The 22,186-nt window shown below is 36.7% G+C and overlaps 1 protein-coding gene across 1 annotated transcript in view; it reads left to right on the top strand.

The window, feature by feature from the left end:
* LOC306875280 (slit homolog 1 protein-like) overlaps positions 1-22,186 on the top strand; it is a gene marked incomplete at its 5' end in the record, with an annotated part of 56,163 nt that overhangs the window by 11,364 nt on the left and 22,613 nt on the right. The window contains 18 exons of the mRNA XM_079425751.1: positions 4,767-4,838; positions 4,941-5,012; positions 5,142-5,213; positions 5,325-5,488; positions 6,752-6,896; positions 7,202-7,273; positions 7,507-7,578; positions 12,014-12,085; positions 13,834-13,977; positions 14,053-14,216; positions 14,932-14,958; positions 15,525-15,669; positions 16,787-16,861; positions 16,979-17,122; positions 18,208-18,351; positions 18,452-18,618; positions 21,048-21,186; positions 21,291-21,359. Of these exons, the coding sequence (XP_079281877.1) occupies positions 4,767-4,838; positions 4,941-5,012; positions 5,142-5,213; positions 5,325-5,488; positions 6,752-6,896; positions 7,202-7,273; positions 7,507-7,578; positions 12,014-12,085; positions 13,834-13,977; positions 14,053-14,216; positions 14,932-14,958; positions 15,525-15,669; positions 16,787-16,861; positions 16,979-17,122; positions 18,208-18,351; positions 18,452-18,618; positions 21,048-21,186; positions 21,291-21,359 (1,959 nt within the window). The remainder of the gene's footprint in view (positions 1-4,766; positions 4,839-4,940; positions 5,013-5,141; positions 5,214-5,324; positions 5,489-6,751; positions 6,897-7,201; positions 7,274-7,506; positions 7,579-12,013; positions 12,086-13,833; positions 13,978-14,052; positions 14,217-14,931; positions 14,959-15,524; positions 15,670-16,786; positions 16,862-16,978; positions 17,123-18,207; positions 18,352-18,451; positions 18,619-21,047; positions 21,187-21,290; positions 21,360-22,186) is intronic.

The raw sequence follows: 22,186 nt of genomic DNA, 5'->3' as shown, positions 1-22,186 counted from the left end.
TAACATTACAATCAAGTACTTTACATGTGCTTTGTTCGTCAACACATCAAAATAAGTGCACTTTAAAATGAAAAATTATGAAAACATGATGATTTAACATTTACTTTAAAGTAAATTATGACATTTTTACAAAGGACATTTTTTGCGTTTAGTTACAGTCATGAAAGTGTTTCTCTTCAAGTATACTTAAGTGGCCTGTTATTTCATTAATAATATATTATTATATATTATATGATTTATTATTATATATTTGGAAATTGAGTGAATTGAGTCTAGACAAAATTTTAGACAAAATTAGCATCACGTATACATCCTTGAAGATAAGACAAGTTTGAGCTTTGTTGATTTTTTTTGTTGCCGATGTATTATTGTTAACTTAGCAAGCTACTAATGACCAACTCCATGTGAGCAGATGTCCTAACTTAAACTAACCTTTAGAAACATATTACATGCATTTAAGGGTTAAGTGTTTTGTAGTGCTAGCAGTGAATGTTATGCACTTTTCAACTTGATAAATAGATAAAAAGATCTTCTTGTTGCTTTAAAAATGTTGCTGGTTTCAAAGGAGTCATTGCACTGAATGATTCTTCTACATGGTTACAAAATGGCCATTTTACGGCGCAAAGCCATTTTTGATGTACTTTAAAGAACTTTTCTTTAAAAGCTTTTCTTGAAAAATGATGCAATAATGGCACAATGAACCACTTCTTACAGTTCACTGGCCGGTCACACAAAAATGCGCTTGAGTTAGACGTTTGTCTAGTTGTAGCGCAAGTGGTGACATGAGGAATTATTTATGACAACTATAGAATTATTGAAAATTAATGCACGTCTGAGGTGTAGAGTTCATGTTTCTGTAAGTACCCTGAAGACACTTAGGCTAGCATGCTAATCATCTAGCGATATGCTAAGCTGTTGCTCTGAGTGTTTATCTTACAAAACATAAGCTAATTAAAAAATTGCAAATAAGAAATTTAAAGATCTGTAGCTTTGGTTATGTACAATATATGTAACAATTTAAAAGGCACAGCGATGGACACAAACTCTCTTCTCTCTTTGAGCTTCTGATGAATGAGTTTTGCCTTTGCTAACATTTAATATCCCTCTGTAAACAGTACGTCAAACACAAAAAGACGAATGTAAGAAAGTCAACAGCTAACAAAAGGAAACCAGTGTGGCTAGTCGCAGTCTCTCAGATCCCACAACTTGCTGCTCGTTTTTTCCCACTCAGGCCTCTATTGTCCTATTCTTCTTGCCTTCTTTCAAGGGTTTTCAAATAAAAGATCTGGAGTGTAATATTTGCAGAGGTTGAACGGTCTTACTATCCGTACTGTTTGCCTTCACCATTGGATATCAGCCAGGTTGAGACCGCAGCGAATGCAAACTGCACATCCTTGGCAAACAGCTTTGATTAAAGGGGGTTACCAGGAAACCCTGAGCTCACACTGAGAGCACTGGAAGCTTTTCTTCCCAGAGTTTAGGAGGTTGTTTCTGGTTTCCCTTAGTTTCTCTTAAAATATTGTTTCAATATCATAACCAAAAAAATCTAAACAATTTGGGTCAACACAACTTTAGCATGGAAATATGGCTTACTAACCTTTTCTGTGTAAACTTGTATTAAATTTTACAACTTTGTTGCCATGACAGCTCTAAAATGAATGTAAAAATGACTAGATCGACTTGAAAGCTCAAATAATCCAAAAGTTTAAATATACTAGTTAATGAAATATATAGGTTTCACATTTTTGTTCCTCCAAAAATTGACCTCATTCACTCCCATTGTTCCTTCCAAGTTCCTCCCCACAACCTTGATATTCGCTTTGTTTATAGCAAACAATGAATGAGTACATTTATTTTTATGATAATCAACATTACTTCACAAGTGTTGTTGTTTGTGTTTAACTTGTACTAAACCCTGAATGTATACAGAACTCAAATGCAAGAAGTATCATGATAATGCAATGCAGGTTTCCATTATTTACATGCAACATGGACGATTCTTAATCACATCAAAGCGATTTAAACATATTTGACTTTGCAATCAGATTCATCTTTAACATGAACAAATTGGCCTCATTCACTTCCATTGTAAGTGTCTCATTTTAACCCAAATTTGTTTAGAAAACAATGTTTAGAAAATGCTGGCATTTTACCCAACCGGTTTAACTCAACTGAACACTTATCTAACCCAGAGGAAGGTTTTCTTGTTCTGAGGATGCAATTGATACATACAGTACAAATGGAGAGCAGCTTCACTCCTGAATCCAATGAGAAATGTTGAGTTCATATTGATATCTCTGACTTTTGTGCAATAATATGTGAGATAATTACCAGATAATTACCTGAGTGGACCTGTAACCAGTGACCAGCATTCAAAGGTAATAAGCTGTTAAGTAGAAAATAACATGTGGGAATGACAGGCAATGAAACTTGGTTGCTCTCTAGAGCAGAACTTATTGCTTGAAACTATTGTCAAACTGTCCCACAGAGTACATATGTGGGTCAAATATAACCAATTTGTTGTATTACACTTCATAAAACTGTATTATTTCATATGAAATAAATGTATTTAATGCGTATAATAAATACATTTACATATTTAAGTGCTTAATAAAAATACCCTACAATTGTACTTTTAGTATACTATACTAAAAAATATTTTTAATGATATTTTATAATATTTTAATTCAACTTTAATTGTGAGGAAGTAGTGTTAAAGTCCAACTAAATATATAGTGAAGTATATTTGATTGTGCTAAAGTGAAACTATTGCAACTTAACTATCATAATATGCATTTAAAGACCGATATTATTCATAGATCATACAGTCCTCATTAATAGTGACATTAAAACACATTTTAAGCTTAATATTAAGAAATGGGCATTGTGCACAAGTACTATTCAAAATAAAGCTTAATTATAATTTTTATATAAGTAAGTCTCAAGCGACATGTCAGTAAATGTATTAATGGATTTGAACTATACTTAGTCTACATATGCCAATGGATAAAAGTGTTTATTTTAAAAAAATTTATGCTCTGGCTCCATAAAGGCTGCAGTGTAATTTGCCCTCTGACCAAGCAGATAAAGAATTTAGGGGAAGCATTGTAATAATCCACTGATTGCACTTAAAGAATGCAGAACTGATTTGCATAAAATTTAACTGTGAATCGTCTCGAATCGAATCGGTCTGGATTTGCAAATATCGTTGTTGAATCGAATTGAAACCCTATGAATTGTGAATTCAATCGATTTGCTGTTTACCCAGAGAAACACAGCCCTAGATTACATATTTCTTATTATGCTTCTGATTCACTGTACTGGCTCCGTGGCCTGACTTCTACTGGAAATAGTGCCTTACTGCATTTACTCCTTAAACAGAAAATAAGCTTTAATTTGCTGAACTCTTTGTTCGTCCTGAAGGAACATAAAAGGCCTCTATCAAACGGCGATTGTAGCTTGAACCAATTGCGGGGAACTTAACAACAGTTTGCAATTGCTGCAAAAATCACATGCATTAGGAAAAGCTCACTGATGGCTTTCACATGGAGAGAAAACAGATGAAATGACATTTAGGATTCCAGATGTTCTTTTATTAAATGTCAATTCCCTGCAGAACATCACCGAGCATGACTAGATATGAAATATAGATAGATTTCAAAACTATGGCACTGGGATTGTGTCACGCTCATTTTATCACCAAATTGGAAATATTATTAATGCGGAGGCATTCTTTTTAATGGTTAAAAGTCATAACAGAACAGCTTTGAGACCTCAAGAATGTCTCAAAATGTGTTTAGATTTGCCAAGATTGACTAGATATAAGCTACCAAAGGAATAGTTAATCAAAATAAATCCAAATAATAAATACATAAGTAAATGTCCTCACCCTCTGGCCAAAAAAGATGTTGCAGATGAGTTTGTTTCTTCATCATATTTGAAGAAATTTAGCATTGCATCACTGTCTCACCAATGTGTCCTCTGCAGTGAATGGGTGCCGTCAGAATGAGAGTCCAAACAGCTGATTAAAACATCACAATAATCCACACCACTCCAGTCCATCAGTTAACGTCTTGAGAAGCCAAAAGCTGCATGTTCATAAGAAACAAATCCATCATTGAGATCTTTTTAACCATTGCTTCCAGCTAAAACACGAGTCCTCTAGCCATAATATTGCTTCCTTTAGTGAAAACGTGGTATGAATTAGGTGTGAAATATGCCCAGGTTAAGCATCGTTTACAAGTGAAAACAGTCCAAAACTGTTCCAAACAGGTATGGTGAAGTTTGATGTGATGGACTACAGGAGATTTTTTTTTCTTTTTCACTGAAGCAAGCGTTATTATGGATTATGGACTCATATTTTGGCCAGAAGTGACGGTTTGAAATTAAAAACATCCTAATGATGGACCTGTTTCCACAAACAAGCAAGCAGCTTTTCATTTCACAGAACATTGTTTGATGGACTGGAGTGTGGATGACTTGTGGATTATTGTGATGTTTTTGTCAGCTGTTTGGACTCTCATTCTGACGGCACCCATTCACTGCAGAGCATCCTTTGCTGAGACAGTGATGCAGTGCTAAAGATGCAGATCAGTTTGTTTCTCCAAACCTGATGACGAAACAAACTGATCTGCATCTTGAAGGTGAGTAAATTTTCAGGTCTCTGAATCTGCAAAATAGCAATAAAAGTTGCATCTTGTTTTTATCATTTTGCATAATTAATTATTGATTTCATTTAAGTAGACCTTTCAAACTCTTTTAATTAGGGACTTAAGTGAAAATGCCATCCAGATGATCCCAAGAAGAGCATTTAGAGGAGCCACAGACATCAAGAACTTGTGAGTTAAAATTCACACAACTTTATTTATCTATAAATGTTTCTTTTAAGTTCCCCAATTTAAATGTAACCTTTAAATGTCTTGTGTTTGTGTTGATCTCAGACAGCTGGATAAGAACCACATCAGCTGCATTGAGGACGGAGTGTTTCGTGCCATGAGAGTCCTGGAGGTCCTGTATGTACTGACTTTATGTGCTACAGAGAAATAAAATTAGTGTTTTTTATAAAAACATTTGGTTTGCATATATTTCAGATTATATACGGATTATATATTCTTTATAACCTCTTTAATTCTCCTCCATAGCACACTAAACAACAACAATATTAGCACCATCCCCATTTCCAGCTTCAACCACATGCCCAAGTTACGCACCTTGTGAGTCCAGAGCTCGTTTTCCGCATTTCTCCTCACACAGAAGTATGAGAATTGACAATAGTGATACTTGCAAAGTCCGTTTTCAGCAGCTTTCTGCTTTTGTCTTCATAGCCGGCTGCACTCCAACAGTCTGCGGTGTGACTGTCATTTGTCATGGCTGTCTCAGTGGCTCAGACAGAGAGCGACACTAGGACTTTACACTCAGTGCAGTGCACCACCCAATCTACACGGCCTCAACCTGGCCGAACTGCAGAAGAAGGATTTCACATGCTCCGGTAAATCTGGCCTCCTGGAACATGGGCTGTAGTTTTGGCTGTTTGATTTTGTTTTTGGGTTAATTTTATTACCACTTTTTTTATTAAAAATTGAACTATAGGCTACTTTTATTTAAAACAGTTCCAGTTTTTATTGACAGATTTTCAACTTTTTACTTTGTTGGTAAATATTATAAAGGTGACATTGTGTTTCTTTGTGCATTCATTTTTATTGTATAAGTGTTTAAAAAAACGAAGCACATTTTAAACATTTATGAAATTACGATTAAAAACCGATTAAGAGTTTCAGCATTTGAGTTACTCAACTTTTTTGATATATGTAGTATGACAGTCACATTTTGTTTCTTCAACTTTTACGTTTAAGGGATTCATTCTTTATTAAAATCTTCTTTAAAAATAAAAACTTATAAAGGTCATGTTAACAGTGCCTTGAAAACATTTGATCTTAATTTATCATTTATTTTTTGCTATTTTCGGATTAACTTTTAGGAATTTAGTTTGTTACAGCCCCAAATTTAGACTGTGAAAATACATCCTAAAAATATTACTAAAGACAGAGTAAAACAATCATATAACATTTCAACACTTAATGTGTGAAAGTCATATATAATTTTGCTATGAGTTTTGCTGTTTGTACAATATGTATTTTCAAATGTCAGTGTACTTGTTTACCACGGAGGCTAGAGAAAATTATTATTATGGTGTATTATTTCTAATAAAGCTGTAATTTTAATCGCATCCAAATGAAAAGTTCTTGTTTACATTATATATGTGCGTGTACTGTGTATATTTATTATGTATATATAAATACACACGCAAATAGTATATATTTTGAAAATATTTACGTTTATACATTTATATATTCATTCATTATATTTTATATTATATATAAATATATTTAATATATAAACATAACATATTTTTCTTAAATGTATTTTATATATAATAAATATACACAGCGCACACACATATATCATTTAAACAAAAACGTTTATTTTGGATGCGATTAATCGCTATTAAGTGTTTGACAGCACTAAATTTTATATAAAAAATTCACCAAAGTTATGTAATTTGTTTTGTATAAACAAAAAGTTCGCTGTGAAATTAGTCTCAGAAGACAAAAATGTAATTTCCACGATGATTTGAAATGTGAAGGAAGTTTTTTTTTATTTTTTTTTTTTTATTTAGAAACACGCTAAAAATTAAAACCAATCAACTGCATGCTTAAGTCTAATATATATACTGTTTCCTTCTTTTCCTGAGGTGTTTTTGATTCCAGTCCTCAGCCTTGTGGTCTTGCGTCTGGTTCCTGTCCGCCAATGTGCACCTGTATGAACAATATCGTGGACTGCAGAGGAAAAGGTCTGACGGCGATTCCAGCTAACATGCCTGAAAGCATGACTGAGATGTGAGTATTTAAGATATTTAATATTAGCTCAACTTTAACATCGTTTTTGTGAAATCCCTTGTGAAAAATAAGTGCACTTTACATTCACCCTTGACTCTTCACCTTCACATCTGGTGGGTTTTACCCTTTCTTGACCCGCATTGGTGCGATCGATCGTTTGCTGTCTTTGACACTGACAAGTGCTAAAGGTCGCGTCCTTCACAGCGTAGTATCCATAATAATAAGGGAACCAAGGACACGCTAGTAGAGTTAACCATCCACCCTTGACATTTAGTTAACTGGCTCTCTGGTTTTCTGTCTTTCAGACGATTGGAGCAGAACGGTATAAAGTCTGTTCCTCCAGGAGCGTTTGCCTCCTACAAGAGACTGCGCAGAATGTGAGTGATTACATTTATATACACTACAATATGAACTATGACACACATTAGATTCATTAGCTCGCATACATTTATGAGAATTACAATACATGCAGTTTTTGCACAACATGGAATTGTTAATGAAGGAATAATTGGAATAAATTCATTCTGGATCTACTGCGTTTGTTTGTTTTTCCTTATATTTATCACCATTATATTTTACGTGTTTCATAATTCTTTCTTTTACTCCACAGTGATTTGAGTAATAACCAAATATCTGAAATCGCCCCCGATGCCTTTCAAGGCCTGCGCTCACTCAACTCACTGTAAGTGTGCATTTATAATTCATTCACACTTACTGTGTCTGTTTTACAGAATTACATGCCAGAAAATAAAGGGATGGAAAAAAAAACCCTTTAAACATCATAAACGTATTTCCCAAAAAATAAAGCTGAAGCACAGCTAGAAATGGACCTTGCAAGAAAATGTCCTGAAAAACTCAAGCCAATGTGTGTGTTTTTGATAGAGCAAATCAGAAAACTGAGTTATATGAAATGACCAAGTCATAAACTCATAAAAATGCTGCAGGGGGTCTCATAAAGCCCACATCATATGATAAAATCATTCTGCAACAGAAATGTCGATGTAGATATTACTGCTAATGCTCCTTTATACAACACCGACCTACAGAAAAAAGATTTCCAACAGTGTTTCCAGCAAACACTTATTTTTCCACAACAGGAAATTATATTTTCAATTATTAAATTTTTTTTCAGGACCTGTGATTTAAAAATCACAATAAACAATTAATTTGCACATGAATGCAAAACTAAACATATAATCACAAAGGATAATTGTTATTATTACTTGTTAAGTGAAATGTCTCGACTCTGCTTACGTTATTGTTTTGAGAATTAAATATCCATTTATTCAAATCTGTAAACAGCACACCTTCATGTGGTGTGCATTTTACACCACTCTCGTATATAATCATTTAATCTGCGTTTGATTGCGTGTAAATTTCCAACATGTTCATATGTGCATGCTTATTAGCTGTGTTGAATTATGCATCGTGTAGCATGAAGAGTTCTTTGTAAACATCTGTTCTGGGAGAATCTCAGCAGGGCTCTGATGTGAAAGTGTGCGGTTTGTGTAAATATATGAGTGTGTGTCTAGCCTGCATGCTAGTCGTCTCTAGCATACATGTCTTATATGATTTGACTGCGCGAGGATGCATGCGATTCAGCTCAGCGGGAACATTGCTTCATGACAGATTGTCTTTTTTTTTTGTTATCAACATTTTTTATTTTTATTTTCCATACATAACACAACATAAAAAAGCAATATATATATAAAAAATAAAATAAAACAACAGACACATACTCAACATCTCAAAGTCCAGTCAAAACTAGGGAGAAAGGGAAGAACAGAAAAAAGAAACCCACAGAAGTCACTCCTCCATACAGTCCCGTATTTCAAAGAGAAAGCACTGCCAAGCATCAATGGTAGAAGGCTTGGCCCCATTGATTCGTGCTGTTGTACATTCACAAGACACTATTTGCAGGAGGCTACGGAAGATTGTCTTTTTTGATAAAACGGGTGATAAAATCTCATAGACTTACATTTAGTCAGTCTGATTCATTACTGCTAACTGGCTCTTTTGAGCAGTTGAATAAATTATTCAGCAGTTCAGTCAGTCGCTATAAATATTTGATACAGTATTGGTTCATTCAAGAATCCGTTTTTAATACATTTATTTCAGAATGTGCAGATATCTGATTCATGAATGAATCACCTATTGAGTCTAATCTTTTCAGTGAATCAGTACCACTGATTCACTCGGCCTGTACCACAGTACCACTGATTCACTCGGCCTGTACCACAGTACCACTGATTCACTCTGCCTGTACCACAGTACCACTGATTCACTCGGCCTGAACCACAGTACCACTGATTCACTCGGCCTGTACCACAGTACCACTGATTCACTCGGCCTGAACCACAGTACCACTGATTCACTCGGCCTGAACCACAGTACCACTGATTCACTCGGCCTGTACCACAGTACCACTGATTCACTCGGCCTGTACCACAGTACCACAGTACCACTGATTCACTCGGCCTGAACCACAGTACCACTGATTCACTCGGCCTGAACCACAGTACCACTGATTCACTCGGCCTGTACCACAGTACCACTGATTCACTCGGCCTGTACCACAGTACCACTGATTCACTCGGCCTGTACCACAGTACCACTGATTCACTCGGCCTGTACCACAGTACCACTGATTCCCTGAACCACAGTACCACTGATTCACTCTGCCTGAACCACACCACAGTACCACTGATACACTCGGCCTGTACCACAGTACCACTGATTCACTCGGCCTGTACCACAGTACCACTGATTCACTCGGCCTGTACCACAGTACCACTGATTCCCTGAACCACAGTACCACTGATTCACTCTGCCTGAACCACACCACAGTACCACTGATTCACTCGGCCTGAACCACAGTACCACTGATTCACTCGGCCTGTACCACAGTACCACTGATTCACTCGGCCTAAACCACAGTACCACTGATTCACTCGGCCTGTACCACAGTACCACTGATTCACTCGGCCTGTACCACAGTACCATTGATTCACTCGGCCTGTACCACAGTACCACTGATTCACTCAGCCTGTACCACAGTACCACTGATTCACTCGGCCTGTACCACAGTACCACTGATTCACTCGGCCTGTACCACAGTACCACTGATTCACTCGGCCTGTACCACAGTACCATTGATTCACTCGGCCTGTACCACAGTACCATTGATTCACTCGGCCTGTACCACAGTACCATTGATTCACTCGGCCTGTACCACAGTACCACTGATTCACTCGGCCTGTACCACAGTACCACTGATTCCTTGAACCACAGTACCACTGATTCACTCGGCCTGAACCACACCACAGTACCACTGATTCACTCGGCCTGAACCACAGTACCACTGATTCACTCGGCCTGAACCACAGTACCACTGATTCACTCGGCCTGTACCACAGTACCACTGATTCACTCGGCCTGTACCACAGTACCACTGATTCACTCGGCCTGTACCACAGTACCACTGATTCACTCGGCCTGTACCACAGTACCACTGATTCACTCGGCCTGTACCACAGTACCACTGATTCACTCGGCCTGTACCACAGTACCTCTGAATCACTCGGCCTGTACCACAGTACCACATTACCACTGATTCACTCGGCCTGTACCACAGTACCACTGATTCACTCGGCCTGTACCACAGTACCACTGATTCACTCGGCCTGAACGATTCTGGTTCTTGGTTCAATGAATTGTTGAGTTGTTAATCCGACTCATTACAAATCTGACATGTAAAGAAAAAGATGTAACTGTTCAGCCTAATTTGTATATTAATTCCCCAGACTGGTTTTATAAACTGGATCCAATTCATTAGGATGATTCATTAATTAATTATGATAAATAAAAGAAGACATATCTGGAATTCAATGAACAGGTTATTAACAATTTTATTTATTACTTTGTTTATTATATGAATGAATCATTCATTTTAGTCAGTTGAACCAGTTCACAAACTCAGTTTGAACCATTCATTCCCAAATGTTTTTTTTTTGGTTCAAAGTATTGGTGAGTTGTTTAACCGACTCAATACAAGTCGCACATGTGCAAAAGATTTGGTTCTGTGAGTCACTGACCTGTAGGACAGATTCAATCTCATTTGCGAATGAAACGTTCAGACTGGTTTTGTGAACTGATTCACTAAAAAATCATTCATGAATGAGATGCTGATTACATTGAAGGAGAATTTCATGTGGAATTTAACAAATAAGTCATTAGTATTAATATTCATTCATTCATTCATTTAGTAATGACTGATTCATCAATGAATTGTTCTATTGAGTCGTATCTTTTCAGGCAAACAGTTGAACCAGTTCACAAACTCAGTCCGAACGATTCATTCCCAAATCGTCAACAAGACTTGTGAAAAGCTTGACCCAAATACTTAAATTGCTCAGATTTACTTTGTGAACTGGTTCAAATGGTTTATTTAAAAGATTTGGTTAATTAGAATGATTCATTCATAGACTTTCATTTAGATCTGATTATTTTTCTTTCGAACAGTTAATTTCAATGACCAGTTCAATAAATGATTCAGCAGTTCAGTCTGAATTGTTCTATTGAGTCATAACTTTTCAGTTAATCAGTTGGACCAGTTCACAAACTGATTCTAAATGATTCATTCCTAAATCGGTTTTTGGTTCAAGGAATCTGTGAGTTGTTAAACAGATTCATTACAAGTCAGACATGTCTAAAATGTTTTGGTTCTATTAGTCACTGATTTGTGAAATGCTTAAATCATATTACATTCATTAAAAAGATTCAATTCATTAGAATGCATTGCTTATAAATAGATCTGCATTGCTTAATGCTAATACTGAAGAAGGAAGCTATATGTAAAAAAAAAACAGACTTGGGCATGTGCTCTTATGACTTCAGCTAATAAAATGTAAAATCATAAAGATTCATAAAATGTAAAAAGTAATCTACTGTAGTTAAACCTAACCTGTTTATGGCATTTGTATTTAAATGTATGTGTAACCTTGTGTCTTGAATGGTCAATTTTTATGAAATCCACATTTCCAAGCCCTGCAGACTTGGTTCAAATGAAACTGTTTATCCAGCACCATTGTATCTCATTATTGTGTTTTGTTTTATAGGGTTCTTTATGGAAATAAGATTACAGATCTGCCTCGAGGTGTTTTTGACGGATTGAGTGCATTAGAGTTACTGTAAGTACAGAAAAGCCTATGTCAATGTAAAATTACCACCCATACAGTTGGGCATATTTAGTCAGCCACCAATTGTGCAAGTTCTCCCACTTAAAAAGATGAGAGAGGCCTGTAATTTTCATCATAGGTACACTTTAACTATGAGAGACAGAATGGAGGGAAATAATCCAGGAAATCACATTGTAGGATTTTTAATGAATTAATTGGTAAATTCCTCTGTAAAATAAGTATTTGGTCACCTACAAACAAGCAAGATTTCTGGCTCTCACAGACCTGTAACTTCTTCTTTAAGAGGCTCCTCTGTCCTCCACTCGTTACCTGTATTAATGGCACCTGTTTGAACTCGTTATCAGTATAAAAGACACCTGTCCACAACCTCAAACAGTCACACTCCAAACTCCACTATGGCCAAGACCAAAGAGCTGTTGAAGGACACCAGAAACAAAATTGTAGACCTGCACCAGGCTGGGAAGACTGAATCTGCAATAGGCAAGCAGCTTGGTGTGAAGAAATCAACTGTGGGAGCAATTATTAGAAAATGGAAGACATACAAGACCACTGATAATCTCCCTCGATCTGGGGCTCCACGCAAGATCTCACCCCGTGGGGTCAAAATGATCACAAGAACGGTGACCAAAAATCCCAGAACCACACGGGGGGACCTAGTGAATGACCTGCAGAGAGCTGGGACCAAAGTAACAAAGGCTACCATCAGTAACGCACTACGCCGCCAGGGACTCAAATCCTGCAGTGCCAGACGTGTCCCCCTGCTTAAGCCAGTACATGTCCGGGCCCGTCTGAAGTTTGCTAGAGAGCATTTGGATGATCCAGAAGAGGATTGGGAGAATGTCATATGGTCAGATGAAACCAAAATATAACTTTTTTGGTAAAAACTCAACTCGTTGTGTTTGGAGGAGAAAAAATGCTGAGTTGCATCCAAAGAACACCATACCTACTGTGAAGCATGGGGGTGGAAACATCATGCTTTGGGGCTGTTTTTCTGCAAAGGGACCAGGACGACTGATCCGTGTAAAGGAAAGAATGAATGGGGCCATGTATCGTGAGATTTTGAGTGAAAACCTCCTTCCATCAGCAAGGGCATTGAAGATGAAACGTGGCTGGGTCTTTCAGCATGACAATGATCCCAAACACACCGCCCGGGCAACGAAGGAGTGGCTTCGTAAGAACCATTTCAAGGTCCTGGAGTGGCCTAGCCAGTCTCCAGATCTCAGCCCCATAGAAAATCTTTGGAGGGAGTTGAAAGTCCGTGTTGCCCAGCGACAGCCCCAAACATCACTGATCTCTAGAGGAGATCTGCATGGAGGAATGGGCCAAAATACCAGCAACAGTGTGTGAAAACCTTGTGAAGACTTACAGAAAACGTTTGACCTCTGTCATTGCCAACAAAGGGTATATAACAAAGTATTGAGATGAACTTTTGTTATTAACCAAATACTTATTTTCCACCATAATTTGCAAATAAATTCTTTAAAAATCAGACAATGTGATTTCCTGGATTCTTCCCCCCCCATTCTGTCTCTCATAGTTGAAGTGTACCTATGATGAAAATTACAGGCCTCTCATCTTTTTAAGTGGGAGAACTTGCACAATTGGTGGCTGACTAAATACTTTTTTGCCCAACTGTATATAAAAATTGCTTAATGGTCCGTGAATAAAGTAGCACACTGAAACCGCATCATCCAGACAGTCATAGTAATGTCTGAGCTGTCTGTCTTTCTCTCTTTCAGACTATTAAATGCCAATAAAATCCACTGTGTTCGTGTCAATGTCTTCCATGACCTTGAGAACCTATCGCTATTGTCCCTGTATGACAATAAGATCCAGACTCTAGCCAAAGGCACATTTACTCCGCTGAAATCCATCCAGACTCTGTAAGAGACGTTATATAACGATCAATTGATTTGGGCACTTACTGTAATAAAGACGTTTTGCTGACTTTCTTTCAGTCACTTAGCTCAGAACCCGTTCGTCTGTGATTGTGGTTTGAAGTGGCTGGCGGACTTTTTGCGTTCCAACCCAATTGAGACCAGCGGCGCACGATGCTCCAGTCCTCGACGGCTCGCCAACAAACGCATCAGTCAGATCAAGAGCAAGAAGTTCCGCTGTTCAGGTAGAATACACAATCACACTTTTGCAGTTATTTACAAAGAATTTATAAATAATTCCATACATTTATTTATTTAAAAGTACGCACATAACTTTTAATTGGGAAGTTTGTTTGAAGTAATTGTGTAGACAGTAATTGTTTCTCCAAGCAACACATTAGTAGGTGTTCGTAAATCAATCAAATCAGTTGAGTGAATGGTTTAATGATTTGCTCATAAAAGCAGTCACTTGTTTCATTCCTGAAAAAAATCAAATGTTTTTGAACAAGTCAGTTAAATGAATGATTCAGTGACTCACTTATATAGACAGTCAGTTGTTTGCTTCCCGAATAGACAATTAGTAATTTCGTTCCTGAGTGAATCAGTTTTATTGAACAAATTGGTTGAGTGAATAATTTAATGATCAGTGACTTGTTTTATTTCTGATTTAATGTTTTGACTAAATCAGTTGAATGAATGACATTTACTCACTTATAGTCAGGTTCATGCTGCCACCTACTGGCATAAATATGTAACCTGCATAAAGAGTGACTAAACATCACTCAACCAATGAGATTCAAGGAAACATTTGTATAAATGCCAGTATATTCAAGAAAATCTGTGGTTTCAGTCTTTTATTTGTCTAGTTTTAGGTCTCAAATTTAGATCTTTGCTGGGTTCATGTATATCTACACTTTCGTAGCAGCTGCATTTTCTGTTTTCTTGCATGTGTTGCCATAGCAGCCAAGGAACAGTACCACATCCCAGGTAAGTTGTTTATGTCTGTTAAGTATCTCATTGAACCTGGTTTTGTATATGACTAGAAATAATATTTGTGACCCTGGACCACAAAACCAGTCATAAGGGTAAATTTTTTTAAATTGATATTTATACATCACATGAAAGCGGAATAAATAAGCTTTCCATTGATGTATGGTTTGTTAGGATTGGACAATATTTGGCTGAGATACAACTATTTGAAAATCTGTAATCTGAGGGTGCAAAAAAATCGAAATATTGAGAAAATCGCTTTGTTAATGAAGTTCTTAGCAATGCATATTACTAATAAAAAATTAAGTTTTCATATATTTACCGTAGGAAATTTACTAAATATCTTCATGGAACATGATTTTTACTTAATATCCTAATGATTTTTGGCATAAAAGAAAAATCAATAATTTTGACCCATACAATGTATTTTTGGCTATTGCTACAAATAGTGACTTAAGACTGCTTTTGTGGTCCAGGGTCACATATTTGATGCAAACTGAATAATGGCCTACTCTCCTTTGAATAACAGTGGTTCTCTGAAAGCATCTTTATATTTGTCTTAGGCGCAGAGGACACACGTTTGAATAAGGACTGTAACAGCAAGCCTGTATGTCCACCCAAATGCCGCTGTGAAGCTACTGTGGTGGATTGTTCAAATTTACGGCTGACCAAGTTCCCAGAGCAGCTTCCGCTTTCTACAACTGAACTGTAAGAGAATATATCATTAAAACAGAACAATTACAATATGGCTCTCTCTGTTCCAACATCTAGTGAGCTGCTTGTGTAGGGAGTATTTTAAAGGGATACTCCACCCCAAAATGAAAATTTTGTCATTGATCACTTACCCATCATGTCGTTCCAAACCCGTAAAACCTTTGTTCGTCCTCGGAACACAATTTAAGATATTTTGGATGAAAACCGGGAGGCTTGTGACTGTCCCATTGACTGCATAGTAAATTATACTGTCAAGGCACAGAAAAGTGTAAGTGGTAACCATCAGTAGTTTAATCTGAATTTTATGAAGAGAATACTTTTTTTGAATTCTCTTCATAATTTTATGAAGAGAATACAGTAATACACCCGGTGAGACTCTAACTGTCACTTCATAAAATAAAGTAAACATTTTACTTGTCAAGCGACAATAATGAATATTTCTTTTACAGAACTGGAAAAATGTACAATATGAAAATAAACAAATTTAACAAATCACTGACTCGTGTCTCATTTATTATATTACCCCATTTACACTGGGTTACACATGGATACGCTGTTTCCATTCAAATCAAAGCGTAAATAAACGTACAATACATATCCATGCATTACTGATGACAGAGAATAGCGTACGCACTTTGCGTCCATCGGATGCTCTCCCAAATTGTGCTGACCTTGACAGTATAATTTACTATGCAGTCAATGGGACAGTCACAAGGCTCCCGGTTAAATTGTGTTCCGAAGACGAACAAAGCTTTTACGGGTTTGGAACGACATGGGGGTAAGTGATTAATGACAAAATTTTCATTTTGGGGCGGAGTATCCCTTTAAGTCATCAAGTCTGTGCACTCAATATGAAGAATGTTCCTTTAAGTAGACTGCAAAATTGTGCTGCCTTCTTTGTGATAACTTCTTTCGGCTATCTCCTCTATGTGAAAAGTCAATCCCAGAATGCTTTGTGACAAACTCTGGATGAAACAACCGAAATGTTGATATAATTCTTTTAGTATTTTTTGTAGATAAAAATAGTTTTTGTGCTGCTTATAGTATTATTGTAGCATTTTGTTAGCTTAACGACATGCTAACTTTGTTTATTTCATTGTCTTTATTTCAGACGGCTCAATAACAATGACTTGTCCATCCTGGAGGCAACAGGACTCTTTCGGTCCCTCACACATCTCAAGAAAATGTGAGATTGACATTTATGTTCTACATAATATAATGAAACAATGTCAAAATACACTGTATTACTTACTGTTGTACTGAACTGGACAATAAACCAGTTTTTGGTGCGTTTCTCTCACAGCAACCTTAGCAACAATAAAATCACTGAGATTGAGGATGGAGCTTTTGATGGCGCATCGTCGGTGGTTGAACTTCACCTCACTGCCAACCACCTGGTGTCTGTACGTGGAGGAATGTTCCAGGGAATGGACGGATTACGCATGCTGCAAGTGCCCTTTTCACTATCATTTCTGCCACAGCATTTCTAGTACTCTGAGTAGCATGCTTGTTGTATAACTGGTTGTGGTTTACATAATTAAAAACAATTTTTAAGTCTTTAGTTGTTCTACTTTTCAGTTACCAGCAGAAATTTGAGATTGACTGATTTAATTGACTGATTTATTGGTTGGTTGATTATTTGATTGGTTATTTGACCAAATGATTGGTAGTATGCAACTGACCGGTTGGTTGGTTAATTCATTGATTGATTAGTGTTGGTTGGTTGTTTAATAGAGTGGTTGACTGATAGTTGGCTGACTGACTGATTTGATGACCAACTGGTGGGTTAATAGATTGGTTGGTTGACTGATTGATTGATTGGTAGTATGAGTGATTGATAGGATGACTGATTGGTTGGTCGGTTGGCTGATCAACAGATTGCTTGGTTGACTGATTGGATGACTGACTGGTAGGTTAAACGATTGGTTGGTTGGTTGACTGATTTATTAGTTGATTAACTGATTGATTTTGTTGGTTGGATGATTGATTGATTGGTTGGTTGATAAACATATCAGTTGGTTGACTGATTGATTGGCTGGTTGGATGACTGATTGATTGGTTGGTCAATAGATTGTTTGATTAGTTTGTTAACTGATTGACTGGTAGTATGAGTGATTGGCTGATAGGATGGGTGGTTAATTAGTTGGTTAAATAACAGATTGGTCAGTTGACTGATTGATTAGTTGGTGAACCGACTGATACATCAGTAGGGCTGCAAAATGATTAATTAACCTGCCATCCTATAACCACCTATTTACATCAGTAAAACAAATACATAAGTGTAAAAGAATGATCCATCTTTTTGTTGAGCACTGGTATTAAACAAACTCTCACAGCAGTCCAGGATGTTAGTATATCTGTAGTGAAGCTAATCCATTTATTTAAATGTATCATTATCTTTAAAATGTATCATCGCAAGATTGTGCAAATGCATCATTACTCAAGAGCAATCAAAGCAAGCTCAGCCATTTTCATTGTTCGTCACAGTCACCCTGGCCTGAAGCCCTGAAACCTTGTTTCTGTCTTTGTTAGGATGCTCAGGAATAATCGCATCCGCTGCATCCACAACAGCAGCTTCTCAGGCCTGCAGAACGTACGCCTGCTCTCGCTCTACGACAACCAGCTCACCACCATCATACCTGGAGCCTTCGACACGTTGCCAAACCTCTCCACTCTGTAAACACCTCTAGTTCTTGCTGCCTTTTATGAATTTGTCCGATCTGAATATATGTTTCTGTTAATGTTAACTCTGTTTAATCTCCACTGTCTTTTTCAGAAACCTGCTGGCAAACCCTTTTAACTGTGATTGTCGTCTGTCCTGGTTGGGCGAGTGGCTGCGATCTCGGCATATCGTGACGGGAAACCCTCGCTGTCAGAACCCAGCCTTCCTCAGAGAGATCCCGCTGCAGGATGTGGCAAAGCCAGACTTCCTCTGTGACAAGGGTAAATGACGCTCTCAGGTTTTTAGGTTTGAGCTGATCGTTTCACTGTCCTACATCTTCATAATTTAGAAGGTCTAAGCATTACTCACATATGTGAACGCAGATGTCTCTAGCTACTCAAGTTTGATTTAATGTGTTTAATGCCGAGTTCATACTGCATGATTTTGAAAATCATCGGATCATCGTTATTTTCACACTGCACAACCATCTGCGGTAGCATTCAGTCGCTGCTGTGTTCACATTGCACGATGGATCGGCGACAGGAGGTTACACACTGTATGACTTTACAGTAGGAGGAATCGCAGACAACAACTCTGTCTGGTCCGCAAACTACAGCCAAATGCACATGAGAAGCGATAAGGAAATAACGCAAGATCACGCTGATATTATGGTCTATAAATCATCCCCGAACTCACAATAATTAACAAATATGACTTGTTACAACATACAGTAGTTGTCAGAATTATTGGCACCCTTGATAAATGTGAACAAAGAAGACTGTGAAAATTAATCTGCATTGTTAATCCTTTTGATTTTTTATAAAAAAAATTCACAAAAATCTAACCTTTCAGTGGATAATAAGAATTTAAAATGGGGGGAAATATCATTATGAAATGTTTTTCTCAAATACATGTTGGACACAATTATTGGCACCCCTAGAAATTCTTATGAGTAAAATATCTCAACAATTTTGAGCAATTATGAACATGAAATTATCCAGCCATGGCTTCCTGTTTCACAGAAATATAAATAGGAGGGAAACCAAAGCCCAAATTCTCTTAATCATCCATCACAATGAGAAAAACCAAAGAACTGCATGGAAGAGGACGTGTGTCTGTATCATCCTAAAGCACGGTGAGAAGGAGAGTTTGAGTGGCTAAAGTCTCTCCAAGGACCACAGCTGGAGAATTGCAGAAAATAGTTGAGTCTCGGGGTTAGAAAACCTTAAAAAAAATGATCAAACAGCGCCTACACCACCACATGTTGTTTGGGAGGGTTTCTCATCCAAAAACAATCTCCAGCATATTCAGTTATCAGACACGACTGGAACTTCATGGCACTGTCTTCTATGGTCAGATGAAACAAAAAAATGAGCTTTTTAGCAGCAAACACTCAAGATGAGTTTCGTGCACACAGGGATAAAAAGTACCCCATGTGTACAATGAAATATACTGCTGTATTTTTGATGTTGTGGGCCTATATTTCTTCTGGAGGTCCTGGACATCTTGTTTAGACACATGGCATCATGGATTATATCAAATACCAACAGATAAAAAAATCAACAAGTGACTGACTCTGTTAGAAATCTGTTCCATGTTCATGGATCTTCCAACCGTACAATAATCCAAACATAAACCTCAAAAACAAAACAAAAATGGGTCTCTGGCCACAAAACCAAGCTTCTGCTATGGCCATTCCAGTCCTCTGACCTGAACCCTGCAGAAAATGAGTGAGGTGAACTGAAGAGAAGAAGCACCATCATCTAAAGGGTCTGGAGTGATTCTGGATGAAGGAATGGTCTCTGATCTGTTGTCAGGTGTTCTCTAACCTCATCAGGCATTATAGGAGAACATTTAGAGCTGTTAAACTGGCAAATGGAGGTTTCAAAAAGTATTGAATAAAAGGGTACATTAAATTGTGGCCAATGTGTATTTCAGAAAAACATTTATTTCATAATGATATTTCCCCCCATTTTAAATTATTATTCTCCAATGAAAGGTTAGATTTTTGTGAATTTTTTAAATAAAAGATCAAAAGGAATTAACAACGCAGATTAATTTTCACAGCCTTCTTTTTTCATATTTACCAGGGGTGCCAATAATTCTGTCCACCACTGTATATATATATATATATATATATATATATATATATATATATATATAAATACACACACACACACACACACACACACACATATATATATATATATATATATATATATCTTCATGCACCTGTTCTGTAGCTATATTCTAATTTCTAATGCAAAAATTTATATTGCCACGTTGTTTGTACATGGCTAATTGCGAAAATATTTACATGTATTTGCATATCTATATTTATGTTCATATAATTTATATTATAAATGAATATATTTAATATATAAATATAACATATTTTTTCTGAAATATATACATGCATGTGTGTATTTATATATACATAATAAATATACACAGCACACACATAAAAACATTAATTTTGGATGAAATTAATCATGATTAATCGTTTGACAGCACTAGATTTACATCTTGTAGATCTCAGAATTGTGAAAAAAACTCAGAATTGAATAAAAAAGTTGCAATTATCATTTTTATAGGCGTAAATCTGCTATCTGTAAACTGTTAATGAATTGCACATTGGCTAATCTTGCATCAAATGTCATGTTCTCTGTGTCTGTATGTGCAATGGTATCTCCTCCACACATACGCTCAGCGCTGGTTGAAGATGACGTGAGTTGTGTGCCTAAGCCGGCGTGTCCGGAGCAGTGCACATGTCTGGAGACAGTGGTGCGCTGCAGCAACAAGCACCTGTTGGCTTTACCCCGTGGCGTCCCACGCAATGTCACTGAACTGTGAGTCATGCGCGTGGGCGGGACCGGGCTTTATGCTAATGCAGGGGTTCCTGTCTGGCTGTATTTGGGTGTCTGATGAACTCGCTCTCTCTCTGTCTCCATAGATACCTGGATGGGAATCTGTTTGTTTCGGTGCCTAAAGAGCTCTCAGCATTCAAACAGCTGCAGCTGGTGTGAGTATCAGATTCAACATTACATTACAGTCACTTTCATTGTCATTGCTTTAATATTTAAATGCCAGCTGACCAGTTTCCCAAAAGCATTGTCAGCTAATTATGGTCGTTAATTCCATTGAAAGCTATTGGTAATGATGGAACTTGTGACCATAGTTGTTTTTGTGAAAACGCAAATGAATTAAAATAATTGTATTTCAATAATAGTAATAATAGCAATAATAATCTGTTATTGTTGTTGTTGTATAATGTTTCACTTAATAATAGTAAAATTTTTTATACTAATATCAACAATAATTACTAAGAAGAAATGTACTGTATGTAATAATTGTTGTAATAATTATTATTATATCACATAATATTATAATATTACTATTTCTATAATTATAAACATGATAATAATACTAATCTAGTATTATTATTGTTGCTGTTACATATATTTAATAATAGGAACAATTTAAATATTGTATGTATGTGTATATATATATATATATATATACACGTATACAGTATCTCACAAAAGTGAGTACACCCCTCATATTTCGGCAACCATTTTAGTATATCTTTTCAAGGGACAAAACTATAGAAATGAAACTTGGATATACTTTAGAGTAGTCAATGTGCAGCTTGTATAGCAGTAAAGAGTTACTGTCCTCTGAAAATAACTCAACATATAGCCATTATTGTCAAAAAAGCTGGCAACAAAAGTGAGTAAAGTGTATAGTGTATAGTGATAACAGCTATACATTGTTTAACCATGCAAAGCCACGTGTCCTATTCATCATGTTCATGTTTTTGTCTGCTTGATAGGACTATACAAATTTGTG

The sequence above is a fragment of the Barbus barbus genome (genome assembly GCF_936440315.1).
Source record: "Barbus barbus genome assembly, chromosome: 9".
NCBI classification, from domain to species: domain Eukaryota; kingdom Metazoa; phylum Chordata; class Actinopteri; order Cypriniformes; family Cyprinidae; genus Barbus; species Barbus barbus.
Note: the sequence above shows the minus strand (reverse complement) of the source record. Positions and strands in the feature narration are given on the sequence as shown.